This window comes from Alligator mississippiensis, chromosome 10 (genome assembly GCF_030867095.1).
Source record: "Alligator mississippiensis isolate rAllMis1 chromosome 10, rAllMis1, whole genome shotgun sequence".
NCBI classification, from domain to species: Eukaryota; Metazoa; Chordata; order Crocodylia; family Alligatoridae; genus Alligator; species Alligator mississippiensis.
Window position 1 is genome coordinate 21,930,568 of NC_081833.1, and position 17,494 is coordinate 21,948,061.

At 47.2% G+C, this 17,494-nt stretch overlaps 1 protein-coding gene across 1 annotated transcript in view; it reads right to left on the bottom strand.

Annotated features, from left to right (window-relative positions):
• Window positions 1-2,539: 2,539 nt before the first annotated feature.
• The window catches only part of SRRM4 (serine/arginine repetitive matrix 4), a 140,788-nt gene continuing 125,833 nt past the window's right edge, over window positions 2,540-17,494 (bottom strand). The window contains exons 10-13 of the mRNA XM_019493617.2: window positions 16,082-16,303; window positions 15,593-15,703; window positions 11,918-12,067; window positions 2,540-10,984 (exon numbers count right to left, since the gene is read on the bottom strand). Coding sequence (XP_019349162.2) covers window positions 10,708-10,984; window positions 11,918-12,067; window positions 15,593-15,703; window positions 16,082-16,303 — 760 coding nt within the window. The 3' untranslated portion in view covers window positions 2,540-10,707. The remainder of the gene's footprint in view (window positions 10,985-11,917; window positions 12,068-15,592; window positions 15,704-16,081; window positions 16,304-17,494) is intronic.

The following is a 17,494-nucleotide window of genomic DNA, read 5'->3' on the forward strand; positions in this document are numbered from 1 at the left end:
CTTAGAGCATTAGGTTTGGCTTCTCATCTTAACCATCCCTGACTTGGCTATACAGTGCTGGCTGTTTTCTATCTGCAGGGAGGAGAGAAGGAGGCTCTAAATCATTAATCATTGCTTAATTCAGCTGAAGTTCATTCAGGCTAATAGCATTAATCCCAGTGAACTCGACCCTTATTAATATAACTCCGGAAAGGGAAGGGGGATGGAATCCATTCTCTTTCAGTCTCAGTCCCTAGCCAGTATATGTAACTAAGTTCTGTGTTACTGGCAATTCAAAGCAGAGGATCTCTGCTCTGTATCTTTCTGCCACTTATCTTTGGCTTGGCAGCCCCTGGTTTTTGCCAAAATGACATTTTTATGAGGTGTGTGTAAATCAGGGGTAGGCACCACTATTGCCAGCTGGGTGCAACGCTAGTGAGTGCTGCTGGGAGGGATAGCTGCAGGTATCAGGGTGGAGGTTGCAGAGCCTCATGCAGTTGGTGGGGCATGAACGTGAGACAGGCATGCACCAGGCAATAAAAGGCACTGCCCAGTCCCATGTAACTCATCAGGCAGAAAGCACCATGTCCACAGGCAGCAGGGGAAAGACAGTACCTGCCAGTCAGCTTCAGGAAGGAAACTTCTTTGAGCGCCAGCCTTAACTCAGCTGGAAGGAGACTGTGGGGAGCCCAGTCCTGTTCCAGGTTGGAGGCAAAGCAGGGAACAGGACTCAACTCTGAGGTTCAAGTCACAAGGCCCCACATCTCCTGTCCAGGACAGGCAGCTCTGTTTCCTGTTCAAGAGCTTTTAATCCATATGTTGGTGCAAAAGAGGTACACTGCAGAGGCAGCACACACATCTCCAAAACTGGTGGGGAGGAGGGAGAATGCCTTGTCTCTGACAGCAGATTATTTGCCTGGAGAGGCAGTATTAACTGGTTCTAGAGCCAGCCATGGCCACTTGTAGGGCAATTGTCCAATTGCATTTTTCTTGCTGGAGAATAATCTTCCCGGACCATTGTGGACTACATCCTGATATATATGTATGAATGGCCAAGGTTGCATCACAGCACAGTGACTTTGCGCCCTCAGTTCACTGCAGCATAATGTGAGCCACTGACAGAAGGCCCCTACAATATTTTTCAGCTGTACTGCATGGACATACAGTTTTATTGACATGTCACTGTGTGGTGATGTCCAAATAAATGCAGGGCTATCTCTAATTGTCATGCCAGCAGGGCTTGTAGAATGGATGGCTTTGCTTGCAGAATGTAGCAAAGCCATGAAAATCAGAATCATCCACTGGCAGGACATCCCTCAGGGTTGTCAGTCTGGCCTGGAATAATGGTAGCAATGATGGTTTGGGGAGAAGGGTGCGTAGGAAGACCCTGTCCAGGGCTGGAGCTTATACACAGTCCCAAACCCTGCCCATTCCACCTGTTCTGTAGGAGGTTCCTGGCTTGGAAAATGGATTCCTCTGACTGGGAGACATTCCTTTCCTATAAAATGTGTGGGATTGCAAGGCTCCAGACAGCAGCAAGGGAAGAGATGCCTTGTAAATACCTCTGACAGGCAGACTGCTGTTTTTAGATCCATAAAATGGCTCACTCTTCTCTAAAGCATAAATCATGTTTTTGTAACAGGATAAGAAGAGAGGAAATATCCCTCCCTGGCTTACAACTCTGGCTCCTTGTACAGCACAGCAGATTAAACTTGTAACTCCCATTATTGCTAATGGGTGTAGCCTGTGTAATCCATTGTGCTGGGTGATGATAATTTCCCCCATAATCCGCCTAGACACAGCAACACTAAGGGGCATGGAGGGCTGCCAAATATTTCACATTAGACTTGGTTATTTAGAGCATTTTGTTCTTTGATAGTTTGTATTGCTGGTGCTGGTAGCATTTCGGACATCTGTATTCTACCCAAAGTGTACCGATGGATTCTGGATGTGGAATGGAGGGGAGGTATTATTCAATGGTGTGATACCATCGAAAGGTGCATGTGCATGGATAGAGGTGGGCAGGGAGTGCTTGCAAGATCCTGGAACGCTAACCCTTTGGCAGGACTTGGAGGATGCTACTGGGACCTTAGGGTAATAGTGTGTCAGGATTAGAATCAGAGAATCAAAGAATGGTAGGACTGAAAGGGACTTCCAGAGGGCTTCTAGTCAGCTCCCTGATTAAATAACTATATTGGCAAAGCTGAGTTGTGTTGCAAGTCAGAACCAAAGAACGTGGGCCAAGCTGAATGGCAACCACTCTTGAAATACTGTGTGTATTTCTGGTCAGGAGATTCATTTGCTGACCTGCCAGCAAGGAATAGGAGGAGGAGTGAGGTGTATAGGCAAAGTGGGGAAGGGAGACTCACAAAAGCGCCTTCATGTATCTGTTTCGCCTCAGCCAATGCTTTAAGGACTGAGTTCAGCTTCAAGTAATGTCAATGGAAGGATTCCCATTCACTTCTACAGAAGCTGGATCAGAACCTAAATCTCTCACATCACCCAAATCCTCCTTCGTTGTATCTGAAAAGAACATGAAAGATGACCTTTTCATGAGAACTAAAAACTGTCTGAACCTTTATTTGAACCCTTTTGTTTTAAACAGGTTAATAAATTAAATACCTCAGGAAGACTAAAGAATACAGTATGCTTTCCAGTGGAGATCAAAGGTAGTTTTACAATTAAATAAAATGAACAGACACCTCAGTAAAATTTCGTAGGGGTTGACCAACAGACGAGAGTCATGGATACACATTATTCCCTTAATGGCTCCTCTCTTGTTAGCTTTGTTCTAAGTCTTCTTGGATAATGATGTTTGAAATTTGTACCTGCCATTGGGGCCCTGAGTTTGGGAATGTCCAGGTTGTCAGCCACAGACCTTCAAACAGGTCCTACTGGATGTGGCTTCCTAGAAATCTGACAATGGGATCTATTCCCTGGTAATGGAGGCCAGCTAAGGAAATGCACCTGTCACTGTGGAAGGAAACCATCCATTGTATTTTAAGTTCATTTTAATATGTTGAAGTTCCAATATGTTTGGAAATGACCTTCTCTTTTTGTCATGCACATAATTTTAATACAGCAGCAAAAGTCATATGAGCTGTTTGCTCTCAGGCAAGGAGGTCATAGAAACCACTGAACATTTAGACCTTGGGCTAAACCTCCGAATTTGAATGCCCTAAATTAGGCATCTACATACTTATTCTGTTAGACATCTAAATAAGGCCAAACACCCAATAACTCCTAGCAAGTCACTGTGGCTCAGCACCTTGAAAATCAACCTGTTTATTTAGATATCTAAATATGAACAAAGAGGCTGAAATTTAGGCACCCATATTAGAAAATCTTGACCCTAAGTTCCTAGCACTTTCCACAGAAGTTAATGGGAGAGTTATCATTGACTTCAATGGAGCTACACTGATTTACAGCCCCTGAGGAACTCTGCCACATTATTAAGGTGTCACATGGTTTTATTCCAGGGTGAGCTGCATTGAGACAAGTCACAGTTTTTATCCACGCTTCACTGATGATGTAAGGCATCTACCCTGGTGCATGTCACCCAGTGGCCAAAACCCAGTGCAGACAAGGCCTCACCTAGGATTTCCTGACAACTGCCCTGTTTAGCTTCAATGTGAAACTTGTGTTTAAAATGGTAAAGCTGGATAAGGATAAAAGGAAGGATGATTTAATGGATATTAGAGACCATAGTTTAATTCCTGGATCTGCCAGAGACTTACTCCATAGGCTTAGACTACTGCCCTTCCTTACAGAGGTACCTAAGGTACTGACTCTGGGGTGCTCCGGTGGCCCAAGGGGATATGGGCCTATAAGCACTCAGGTGGAAGATGCATGATAGTCAGTGATTTAAGATGCATGATAGTCAGTGATTGCATGAGGTATCAGATAAAGATGTTACAAAATGTAGCCTCTTTTGTAATTTGTGTCTGCCCAGCCTGTCCATGTTTTCGGAATGGGATGTGGGGAAGGGAGTAGAGCGAGTTTAGTCTGGGGGGGTTTCATGCCCTCCCTGGAGGGTGGGGTGGATGTATTGCAGCCCCTCTGAGGTTGGAGGGCTCCAATTCACCCACCCTTCAGCACCAGCTGGGGAGCCCCAAGAATGAGCTCCTTCTGCTGCCTTTCCCTGCTCCCATTCTGAAAACAGGGAGCACTGGCAGGGAGCTGTGGCCATTGCTAGAACATGGCTACAGGCTTCCAGCCCTGAGCTAGATTCCCTTCTCCCCTGGAACCAACCAACAGTGAACTTCTGTTTGGTCTAGTTGTAACTCAAAACGCTTTGCAGAAATCATTTTGAGTTACAGCTGGGAGCTGCACTTCTGCCTGCACCCTAAATAAAAGGCTAAACCATTGCTTCCAAATACTTCAAAGGCCTCTTCAAGAAACTGTAACTTGTGGATGCAAAGTGGCAAAGGATTTTCACCTCCACTATTCAATTCCATGTAAATGACACTTCCTCATAAATTCCTGATGTTATATAGCTCAATCCTACCGTGGTTTATATGACTGAAGCCTCTGTTTTGACAGACTACAGTCTGCCCTATAGCGTAGTTGATTACCTTTCGATAATGTCTCCCTTGATGTAAAAGGCAACACTCTAAATTATGTGAGAGGTGCCTGTCTGCGAGGACCGCAATGGCAGGACCTGAATATCCTTTTTAAATAATGCTCAATAAATAGAAGCAATAAATATTAAATAACGAGCTAAGTCCTATTAGCCTCTTCGGCATATGTACACAATGCATAGCAAAATAACATTGGTCGGCTGTTTGCAAACAACAGTTTGGTATAACTTAGCAAACAAACAAATTTAAACAATTAAAACCAGCATAAAGGAAAAGACTTGAAGTGCTATAGCCCCCTGAGGATAGCAAGTGCATGACAAACCTTAGAGCTGCCCCCGACTCCTTGCTCTTCAGCAACAGAAGCTGCAGCGCCAGGGTTTGCTGGGATTCTGCAGCCTAGCCTGCATTATTTGAATCAGGAGTGGAAAATTACCATCGCTCAGGGATATATTACAAGCACAAAGCATAAACAGGGCCTGGAGAATTGAACAGAAGTGAGGGTTCCAATGTCAAGGGGGGCTAGTTGAGATTAAAAGAGCAGATTTGCCCTGTCTGGCAGTTTTGAACAGTAGAACCCAGAACAACATAACTGAGCTGCTACTAAACACAGCGTATTCTAAAACTGGGAATCTTGGGTATTTCCTGGATTCTAGAAAGAAGAAACTTTTAGAAGTTTATGAAGAGATGGGAACCAGACAGAGAGAGGGGAAGGGCACGCGTGCAGAGGAAAAGAATCCTTCGGAGAGAACATTTCCAAGAAATGGTTCAGATGTTTTGTGAAACCCTCGGAGCCATCTGATACATTCCAGATATCCTTGGGAATCCCCCTCCCTGGGGATCAACTGGCTAGGCTCAAATTAGCAGTGATTCATGTACTCTTAAACAATCAAGATGCATTATCACTAAATGAAAGATGCCCTCGCAGAGAATTGGCAGCTGTCTGAGATGCCAGATGTGGGGCAAAATTTCTTCAAAAGGCAACAGACAAGCAAAACAACACTTTAAAAAGCAGCTGGCAAAAGGCACACAGACAGAAAAGCTTGCAGGGATTTTGCAAACTGGCAGAATTTGCAAATATCAACCGATAAGGAGGGCTGGATTGCACTGGAAGTTTCAATAAGTTAAAAAAAAAAAAGATAGTGCCACTAGAAAAAAACCCAAACAGAATAAAACCCTTGGTTAGGTCTTGTCACTGGAGATCTGATTTTGAACCACCTTCAGTGCTGTTGGTTTTTCCATATTGTTATTTCCTTTACTTTCCATAGGTAGGTCGTCACTCGGTAACAGACAACATACAACAGTCCTGTAGGCACCAGCCACAAAGGGAACCAGAGTTTCTTTTTCAGAGAAGCCAGGTTACATTTTGTGCTCTGACATGATGAGCCAAGGGAAACATGCATTTCAGCCAGCTGGCGCCCATTCAGCGATGACACCAGCAAAGGGTTGCTCTGTTATTCCCCTCGTTGGGATTGCAAATTTTCCCTTTGCTCTTTCATTTAACAAGACAAGAAGCAACAGGCCTCTACAGTGCTGTGCCTTGGTGTGATCAAGTAATAGTTTTTCAGCAATCGCTGCTCAGATCCATTGGACTCCAGTAGAGACAAGAACAGACAAAGATTCTGTGAGAAGCCCTAAATTTTCCAAGGAAAAAGACTGTGTGTTCATTTAATAACAGTTAACCTTTCACTCCAATCCTTCTGGCACAATGAACTGCGCTTGTTCAGCACTCCCTCACCACAAACTTTTAATGTGAGCCAAAGTCTAATTCTTCAGTGCCTTCCCTGGGCACGGAGGGTTCATAGAGTTCTGAGGCCAAACTCGTAAACCTTGAAGCTTGAACAGTGACATGGATACATTAAAACGAACAAACAAATCCAAAAATAACTTATTGTTCCAAAAATATAATAAATAAATACTGTAATGGTGACCAATCGCATCCATTCTGACATACAATTAAAAATAGAATAATAACAATAATAATAATAATTAATAAATAATTTAAGAGGTTTACTCCAATAGCAGTCTGATTGGGAAACCTAGAGAGCTTTAGCTGCCATGGAACCATATGAGAAGAGGCAGTCCTTGTAGCATGGATCAGCAGTCCTCTCATGAAGGATGCTGAAGGCTCAGTGTCATCCAAGGAGCTACCTCTTTTGCTCTTGATCCAAGTGCGCTACTCTTGTGACATGGACCGAGGCCAGCATGTGGTGCTTTGTTCGTAGGTCCCCATCAGTAAGTAAGTCAAGTCAACGTAATGGTTTGCTATTTACACTAGTTTTACAAGCCCCTTTTCAGTACCCTCTTTTAACTACCTGGCCTTACACTGTATCACTACCAACGTGGTTGGGCACTCAAAGTGGTCAGGGTCTGCTCTCTCAGCAAGGAGGTGATTGAGACCTCAGTCCAATAACTGCAACACCATCTTGCTGGGAAAACAAAAGTACAGTGTGTTTGAGCATCAGCCTGGGAGAGGCCGCGTGGGTGAGGATGGGTCTTCGGTCGCTTAGGATGTAGATTTTGCTGTAAGATACTGAAGGAAAAGGAGCTATTTCTTATATCTAGCTAAAAGCAAAGGAGTTAAATGATTCCTCCCACCCCCCTTTCCCCAGACGAAAGCTCTTCCCTACATGCCATAGCAGCACACATTGTTGGGGGGAGATGATATTGAGCCACTTGTGGAAGTCTGGAGGCCCAGCACTGTTCAGCATCCCAGTTTTCTATTTCTACAGGGAGTGGAAAGTGGGAACTGCCTGGACCCTTTGCTCTAGCTAACAGGAGCAATCACATCCCTCTGTGGGAAGAGAAGAGCACCTGTGAGCAGGGAAACACATGGAGTTGAGCTACCACTTGACAGGCACCTTGCGTCTGGGGAAACTGAAATGCTAATAAAACCACCTTAGCTACAAGACAGGCGAGCTGAAGAGGGAACCCTCAGCCGTTCTGGAACAGATGGCATCTCTTCTGTGAAAGAGCTTTTAGCAAGATGGTTGCATGTCTCCTATTGAACCACTGAAAATAACAGCTGCCAATAGACCTGAAGGGCATTGAGCTGTGGTATATATATTTCACTGCACACATGCACACACATTCCATTCATCTCTCCCCCCAGGTCACAGCTCTGCCATTCCCTCCATGTCCCTGGAGTTCAGGGTTGCAGGTGGCTCTTTAACCAAAGGATTTGTATCTCTTTACATGCCAAAGCCACCACTGCTGCCTCCTCCTCCGCGGTGGCAAATATAATTTCCACTTGCCCCCTCGGAACACTTAAGACCCTGTATCCTTCAGTCATTAAGACTGAAGCGGATAACAACTATGCAGGGTGTGTGGGAGGGGTACATGTCTTACTCCCAAATGAGGGGCTCTAAGCACCCAGCTGTTGCAAGAAAAAAATAAACTCCTTGCTGCCATCTCAGTCTGCAGCTGGGAGAGGCCTTTGTCAGCCTGCAAAACACAGTAATTGCATAGCCGGCTGTGCTGGCACCCACTGCAAAGGGAAAACAAAGGCAGGCCTGGCACACAAAGACCAGAAGGACGACCCCTGCCCTCCCACAGAACTGCTTGTGGCTCCTCGGGAAATGAGTGACAGACAGAAACACCCTCTTTCTGATGCTTCCCCATACTCCATGACCAGTATTGATCTGGTGAAGAGCTCCACTGCTCCATGCAACAACTATGTCAAGGGGAGCAGGTACTAGGAGATGGATCAGGGGGAAGGGAGTTGGATGGAGCTGAGGTGCTTCTCATAACCATCCAGAGGGCAGGAAAAGGTTAAATGAGGTGGTGTTTTGATGCACTGTGAACCAGCAAGCCAAGGCATCATGTGGTCACCCTGTGCCTGGACCCAAAACCTCATTCCTTAGAGCTGAGTCTAATGCACTGAATGGAAAATATCCCATTGCCTTGCACAGCGAGGGAGAGACAGAGAGGTGCCCATCCTTCCCGCAAAGGGAGGCTGCCATTCTGGGGGAGGAACCAGCAGCACTGCCTAAAACAGAAGGGAAATGTGCGAGTAGGAAGGGAGGGCGGGAAGCCCGCACCACCTGAATTGAGCCTCTGAGCCTGGCGCTGTATGGCTCCCAGCATCTAAGGCGCAGAGGACTAACAAGTGTCTCCATGGCAGGAAGCTGGTGCTAAGAGGCAGGAATCCAAGGACAGGCATCCCTGATTCTTAGCTGCCTCCTGGAAGTGCAGATGAGTTGTTTTTGTTCTCATTTGTTCTACCTTTTTTTGACTCTGCTCTACAGAGGGGCATCACCCTCAGCTGGCTAAGTCAAAGCACCATGTAGGCCCATCACACAGGGTCTGGACTTGGATACAGGCCAGCCAGAGTGTTTCTCATCCTGCTGTCCCTTGCTACTTTCAATATCAAACATCTCTGGGGAAGGGGACTGTTACTCACATGGGCTGTGACTGTAGATCAGACTGCCCTGAAATCATCCAATCCCACCTGGCTTTTCTAAAACAGAATCACAGAACATTAGGGTTGGAAAGGACCTCAGGAGGTCACATCTAGTCAAACCCCCTGCTCAAAGCACAACCATCCCCAACTGGATCATCCCAGTCAAAGCTCTGTCTAGCCAGGTTTTGAAAACCTCCAAGGATGGAGCTTTCACCACCTCTCTGGGTAACCTGTTCCCGTGTTTTACTATCCTCCTAGGGAGAAAATTATTTCTAATATCTAACCTAAACTTCCCTTGCTGCAACTTGAGATCATTGCTCCTTGTTCTGTCACCTGCCACCACTGAAAATAGTCTAGCTCCATCCTCTTTCGAACCTCCTTTCAGGTAGTTGAAGGCTGCTATTAAGTCCCCTCTCAGTCTCCTCTTCTCTAGACTAAATAGCCCAGTTCCCTCGGTTTTTCCTCATAAGTCACATCCTCTAGCCCCCCATCATTTTTGTCACCCTCCACTCTCCAATTTGTCCACATCCTTTCTGTATTGTGGGATCCAAACTTCCTTTTAATCTACTTAAAACAACAGGATTCTTCCTAAAGGTGGAAATGTAAGACTGGAATTGACAGCTCATAGGCAAAGTGCTGAGGAATGACTCTTAAATGTAGCAATGAGAATTGGCTCTCTCCTCCATCCTGATGGTGTGCCTAGGTTCCCAGACCCGGATCCTTGATTGTTCCCACTTGCATGAAAAATCTCCCCAGCACCACCAAAACTGAGTCAGGCTTCTGGGGAGGAATAAACTGATGACACAGCAATCAGTGCATGGCTGGAGAAGGGGAATTGGCCTCTTCTCTCAAGCAATTCATGTCAGAATGGGTTTCTTGCTTTATATTTATAGGTTATATTTATAGCAGGAACTGGCTGACCCTTAGTGAATAACTATTTTCTCCCTAAGACTAAGGACAGAAGTTGCACATAAACCAGTTTAAGTGATTAGAAACTGGTTTAAACCTGTAACAGAACGGAAGTTCAGTGCGTGTAAACTGCTTTCAAAATGGCCAAAACAGGTTTACGATAAACCTGGTTGGATGTAGTATCAGAATTAACTGGTTTAGATTAAACAAGTTTGTGGAACTTCTGTCCTAGATCTGAAGAGGCAAAGAGGAAAAGCAACGAAATGAGAAGATGTGATTCTCTCTGGAGGCCTCTGGCTTTCCCCTGTATAGAGGGCTGCTATACTTCGAGGGCCCATGTTGGCACTCTAAAGTCAAGGGGAGCTAGGCTATTGACTTCACTGGGGGTGGGATCAGGCCCAGCACATAACACGCCTTTGTGAGGCTCTCTTCAATCTTCACTCTTCTTTTTCCCTGACACAAAGAGAATTTTGCTTGCCCTCTGCCCACCAGGAAAAAAGCAAGGAGCTGAACTTGCCCTATGCATCAGCAGCAGGGAAATGCTTGCATGGAGACAGGCCCAAAATGGATGGGGCTGGTTTATTGTTGATGGATCCTCCCTAAAATGCTGACCTGTCCTGTATCCCCATCTCTGGGGAGTGGTGATATATCCATGTACACTACATGGCAGCAAGGACACCTTCTGCCTCTCTGTTTCTGCAGCACCTAGCACCAAGGAGGCCTAAGCACTGCCATAATATTACACAATAATAATAACCTATGGTTGGGAGGCAGAAGGGGAGTGGATAACACCAGGGATTTAAAGAGATGACACTGGAGCATGTGGCAGTGAGGGCCTCCCTAGCGCCGCATGCTGTCATAGCTGCCTATTGAGCCATAGCTCTTGCTTCTGCTGCGGCTGCTTCTTGGGCATGAACTCCGGCTTCGGCTCCTGCCGCTGTCACTGCTGCTGCTCCAGCTCCGGCTCCGGCTTCGGCTCCGGCTGCTCCTGTAGCTGGAGTAACTCCGACTCCGACTGGGAGAGCGGCTAAAGCTGCTGTACCATGAGGAATAGCTGCTGACACTGCTGGAGGAGGAAGGACTGGGCCTGTAGTATGGGATGGGGCGTTTCCGGGCGCTGTGGGCACAAAGGGAGAAGAGCAGCCTCTGTTACAGGTGGCAGTGGTGGAAAGCATGGGGGGGGCGGCAGGGGGAGAAGTTTCCTACCCTGAAAACATTTCTGAGCTTTCAAACCTGTTTCCATCCTCCATGGGACAGAACCAAAAAGTTCTGAAGTGCTTTGCAAAGCACAAGAGAGAAACCAGGGATTTGAACTTCTGCCTCCCAGCTCAAGGGAATGCCTTCACCCCAGGCCGTTCTGGGATGGGTCTCTCTCAGTCTCTACTGTTAGAGTTGTTTCACCTTGTATTACGTATTCTTTGGGGAAGAGAGGCTCAGAGCCTGGCCATAGCCCAGTGGTTTGGGAACTCACCTGGCTTGAGGGAGACCTGGGTTTGCATCTCTGCATTTGATTATTTATACAAAGTGGATCATCTCCAGGTGAGAGAGAGACATTGATCCATCCCAGGATAGCCTTCTGGCCAAACCATTCATCTGATCTTAGGGTTCTGTGTCCAGATCATACATCTGACCAGCTCTCCCATATCATAAGTGATCACCTGAAGCAGCGAGCTATTGGCTCTTCTGGGGTCTCCTTCAGTCTTGCTTCTGCCCCTCTGAATCTCCTTTCCCAGCCAATCGGATTGGTTCTCAAAAAAGGATTCAGTTTTAAAAAGTCAGAGTTCTCGGAGGAAAAACTATCGTTAGAGCAGGGAACTGAACCATCAAGGCAGTGGAATGGCTGGAGGAACAGCTGTGTGTCATGGGGACTCTACCTCTGCTGGACTGTAGTGCAGTGCATGGAGGGAGGCCTGTCCTTGCAAGAAGGGTTTAAAGCAGATCCCTCCCACAGCTACCCACAGGCTTGACCAAGCAAGTCAGAGGTGAGCCCAGGGTTGCTGCACATGCCTGTCTCCTAGAGAGACCAAGAGGAGTCTTGCTCTCCTCTTACCTTGTGATCCGCCGAGCTTCAAGGTGGCTGGGAGAGTCTCTCCTGCGTTTCCTCAGGGGTGAGTAGGACCGTCGCCGCTGCCGCCGTCGGTCACGCTCTCTGTGGGACTCCTTCTCACTGGAGCCATACTTGTGCTCTCTCTCGCGATCCCTAAGGAACAACCAGTTTTGGAGCTGTCACTGTCTGGTTTTGTGCACATGGGGTTTAGATTGCATGCACCAGGCAGAGATGTATAGCAACTCAGCAGTGGGGCTTGAAACAGGGCCCAAAGCAAAGCGGGATCCACCCCTGTGGTAAAAGGACAATTCTACTACTTGCCTTCAAACAGGCTAGCCATGTACAGACACTGACTGAGCTAGCCTGCTACGCAGCTGCTCACAGATTGACTAGGGAGTGGGTTTTCAACACTTTTTCCATGTGGACGATCTCAGTTTCCAGGTGACCGTCTCTGCAGCAACAAACCATAGACTGTTGTAAACTGTACAAAGAGAGGCTTTAGCCACTGCACCTGCCAAACCCTGCACTACATTGCAACACAGAGGAACAGCACCCACATGGCTGGAGGGGCAGATTTAACCAGTCTGCCTGTAGAAATGTGAGGTCTGCAAAGTTGTAACAGGTGTGGACTATTTCTGTGTGGCACATCTGTTCTGCAGGCCTCAGATATCCAGAATGAGTGCTGGATCCCTCACTGGGGATTGCTGACTTTTTGTTTCAGAGGGTCTCTCTATGCTTCAACACAGGCCCTTCCTCTGTACCGCCCTGATGGTGTCTGTTGGGAATGGAGTCAATCTGGTTTCGCATAGCGCCCTTCACACTCAAAGCACTTTGCGAAATGATGAGTTCATTCCAATGAGGCCCCTTCACACTAACCGAGTGGCATAAAGGGGCCTATGCTGCCAACAAGTATGGGACCTGGAGAATACAATGACTTTTTAAGTATGCAAGAATGTTTATGAGGTACTCAGTGACATCTGGGGATATTGGAAGGTCCTGGCTAGGGTTGAATGCATTTAATAGGCTAGACTGTGCTTTGGAGAGGGGAGTTTGCTTGCTAGGTTTATTATGTGCTTAGGTAAGTTTTGAAAGCAAACACCCTTGGTGGATTTGGAAGGTGTATTAGGACGGTGCAGTTAAAAGCTCTCATACATTTAAACAGAGCAATGCTGCCTTGGTTTTGGTCAGATTTTAATATAGTTTTATTCTATCTCAGCTTCTTTGCTACAATTTTCTCAGTCTCAGAAATAACAGACTTTCATGTGAAAGAAGTGTGTTTGTGAGGGGGTTTGCTAAGCAGGGGACAGGCTTGGGTCCCTAGCCCAGCCCCTGGGCTGTGGACTTTGTGCTGCGTCTAGGGCAGAGGTGGGCAAAATGCGTCTTGGAGGCTGGATGTGGCTTGCTAGGCCATTCTATCTGGCCCGCGGGGCCCCTAAAAAATGTAGAAAATTAATATTTATCTGCCCTGGGCTGCCTGTCATGCGGCCCTTGATGGCTTGCCAAAACTCAGTAAGCAGCCTTCTGCCCAAAATAATTGCTTGCCCCTAGTCTGGGGAGACAGAAGGGTCTCTAGCTCTGAGGACTCCAAGTTATCACATGCCCTATACTGAGAAGATTTTAAGCAGCTAACTACCTGATTTGAAACATCTGGATAACTAAGGAGGGGAACCTGGGGCAACAACCCCGGGTGGCAGTGTAGAAGGGTGCAAAAATAGCAGACACTGCCACTCTTCTCCCAGCTGCCAGAGGCAGCCCCACTATGACTACTGCCCTTTGCACTGTCACAGCCTTGAGGGAAGAACTGCCCAATTAGTGTATAGTTGAATTAGCTCTGGGATGTTTATGCTTGATGCCTGCTAAGCCTTGTTTTTTGAGTACTGAACCTTGAAATGGTGAGAAGAGGGTGGGATCCTTGCTGCAGATGCAGCTGCTATTTTGTGCTCAGATGGGATGCACACAGTGCTCTCTCTCAGGCAGAGCTGACTCCTGTTCTTTTTTGCCTTATCTTTTACTAAATCTAAAACCCAAAGATTATCCTGCCTGAAACTGATGGAAAACTCCTTTGGGTGTGAGCTCCACATATAATGAAGGAAAGGAATTTCTTCCCCTAACACTCCTGCATCATGCAAGAACAACCCAGGGTGACAAAGACTGTACAGTGATTGTGAACCTGGGATCTGCTGGAACCCTGCACCAGCCTTCCACCACTCCCACTGCTCTACAAGTGTGCCGTGCTTTGGTTACCTGCCTTCCATCATAGCTTGTGCACAACTTATGTACTGCATCAGCTTCCTTTCTGTAGCCATACACTGACCCCCCCAACACTGAATCTGGGCCATCATCTTTATTTCCCATGCAGGCGATCCCAGACTGCCTCCTGCTCTTCTGTTCCTGGAACACAATTCCAGCTAACCTATGCCAAGTGGCTGTGTGCCTCTCTGCTAGGTTATTCTGGCCAGGAAAGCTGCCACCATATATTGGCAAAAAAAGATCTTTTTTTTTCAGCTGAAAGCAATGCTTAACACGTCACATTCTCAATGAGAGTCCTTGTTTTTTCCTATGTTTGAGCCAGTCTAACCCCACGTGGGTTAATAAAGGGCATAAGTGGGGGCTTTGTGGTATTTGGTGAGGAGAACAAAGATTTCTGCACTGGGTCAGAGCAGACACCCTTCTCTACTGCTCCTCATTTGTTATATAAATAGACCACTTCACCAGGCCAGACTGTGCCCTCCCCAGAGAGGAACATTTCAAGAACTCCAATGGTCCCAACAGCTGGTATCTTTTGCTCCACATAGTGGGAAATTTCTCTTTTCTTGCTTCAGGAAAACCTCTCTCTGACAATGGCTCAAGCTTTCCACAGGATTTAGCTTGCAGGTTGTTACAATCACTTTGCCTAGGCTAAGTCAAAGATTTTCATGGCACAGAGGCTAAATCCATCCAAGTCTAACACTGGTGCCATCCAGGCCTGTAGTCAACCCTCCATTCAGCCCCTCTCTGATTCCACTGCTCCTGTCAGGGCTGACCTGACAGGCACTGTAGAGAGCACCTTTCCTTTTTCTTTCTGGTTTCCACTGCTCACCTGTGGTATGGCTCTAAAACTACCAATTACCATGTGACATAGATGGAGTAGATTAGCAGGCTGCCTCTTAAAGTGTCCAGAGGAAAGACAGCACACCCATCAGGCTGCACTAGCTACCCATATTCAAGACACATTTCAAGGGACTAGACCTTCAAACCCTCTTTCTCCATCATGCCCCACAACAGCTGCTTAATGGGGTCCAAATCTTATGAACTGAGGCAGGTCAGGCCAGGTTAGCAAGTGCAGGTTGCAGAAAACCCATGCTGCAGGAGGCAGCTTTGTCTGGCTGCCTTCCAGGCGGATTGCCTAGCTCTGCTCTCTGCTCCGGTCTCTCCTGTCAGTGATCAGTGTCGGGTGGCATCAGCGGAAGCAACTGGCTGTGCTTGGGGTGCTCTGTCACAAACAGGGAGGGAGACAGAGAGCAGGCCTCATGTACATACCTCCCTCACTCCAAGTTTGCATTCAGTGCTCGGCTACTAGGCTGAGGGACGTGTTGTAAATGGATGCACGTGTGCTGTAATTACAGCTGTGAATTGAAGCGGTGTAAAAGCCCGAGATGCTCATAGAATGCAGTATTATACCCCAGGAGCCAGCAGTACCTGCTAGGGCTGTAGCGGGAGTAACTGGGGCTTCGACGTGGCCTTGAGTTCCTGCTTCCGGGACTTCTTCTGCAGGACTTGGATGAGTAGCTTGGGGAACGTGAATAGGACCTGAAAGTAGGCATAAACCAGAGAAGGGTTATCAAACTCCAAGTGAGGGTGTGCAAGGCTCCTTTTCAGAATCAGAGCTGAAAAGGAAATATGGTCCCAAATGAAAATGAGCTTCATGATCTCAGCCCAGACCTGAGGAAGGCTGGCCATCCTGAAAGTAATCAAGCCATGCATTTCTCCCCAAGCATGGGGCTCTGCTCGTGCCTTTCCATCTAGTCAGAAGCAAGTGTGTTGGCATTCCCAGCACTATCTGTGTGCCCTTGCAGCATAAGCCAAGCTGTATTCTAAGGTTCTGTGGTCCATGCCTGGGCCTGGCCACCACTGTAACACCTGAGAATTGCCAGCAATAACAGAGACAGCCATTTGACTTGACCTCACCTTTTCCCTGAGGAGCAGGATCTGCTTCGGGAGTACCTGGGTGTGGCCTTGTGATGCAGCGAGTGGGACCGGGTGGAGCGGCTGGACCTTTGGGAGGACCTTCCCATGCTGGTGTAGGACCCACTGCGAGAGCACAGTCTCAGAGGGGAGCTGTGGGCTGGGGAAGGGAGGGGCCTCTGCTTCTTTTCTTCTGAGCAGCCGAGACAGGGGGACAGGCATCCTCTGAAAAGAGATGTCCCCACTCATTGAAGGCGTTACAAAGCAGTGATCACTGCTATGCAGTCCTAAGGCACTGACTTCAGCTAACTGGGCCCAAGTCATTCCAGTCTCCTCCCTGGTTTCAGCGTCTGTCAAAATGAAGGGTCAGGTTTCAAAGGAGCTACCCCACCGCTGGCAATGGTACAGGAAAGCTGTGTTTAACCCTAAAGAGTAAATTATGCATTCAGTTAAATGGGTTTGAGTCCCACCAAGGTCAAAGGGAGTTTTACCCATGTACCTGAGGGCAGGATTTTGCCTTGAAGATGAGAAGTCAGGTCCCGTCTCTCTTGTTCTCAATTATTCTGGGTTTATGCTGGTAAAACACCCTTGACTTTAATTATGCTAGTCCTCATTTACAGAGGAGACAGCACACATCTAAGGTGTTGCTGTGCTTATCCCAGCCACAAAACCTGTGCTTCACAGGAAATAGCACATGGTGCCATATATACAGCCATGCACATTTGCAGCTGGGAAGCACTCGACCAAACTGACCCTGCACTGACCCACCTGATGCTTTTTAATGCAAACATGACAGTCACTGGTGCTGGCAAGAGAGGTGCATTGCCCTTCTCCGACCCAGCCAGTGCAACCATAAGACACCACAACACTAAGCTTCATCAACAATGGTTCAGTTCTGTGCTCATGGAAACACACATGTCTACCCAGGGGGAAGAGTCTTCAGCCCCTACGTGTAGTTGGGCAAGTGTATGCAAATGGGCAGTAGATGCTGTGGGTTGGCATCCACTTTCCCTTGGCAATTTGGCCATGTGAGGCTGATCTGAGCATGATCCCACTGCTCTCATCTGTGTTCCAGTGCAGAGAGCCATCACTGGGCTACTGCATACAGAATAATACACAAAGCTTTCCCTGCACTGCTTTGCTCTTACCCAGAGGAAATGCAGCAATTCTTTGTGTAGTAAGTGTGCAGGAGCCGTGCAGGAACACTCAGGATTCAGCCTAGTGAATCAGTCTGGAGGTGCAAGCTGATTGTAAAGCTTTAATTTAAATGCCAATGGTTCTGGTTCCTGACAATGAATTTAATGAGACAGAGGAGTGTTTAATCCACCCATCCATCCATCCTTTGAAAGTTTACCCAAATGTGCCAGTGACCTTCCCAGCACTTTTGCTACAAGGTCACAACAAGCCAAATGTAGA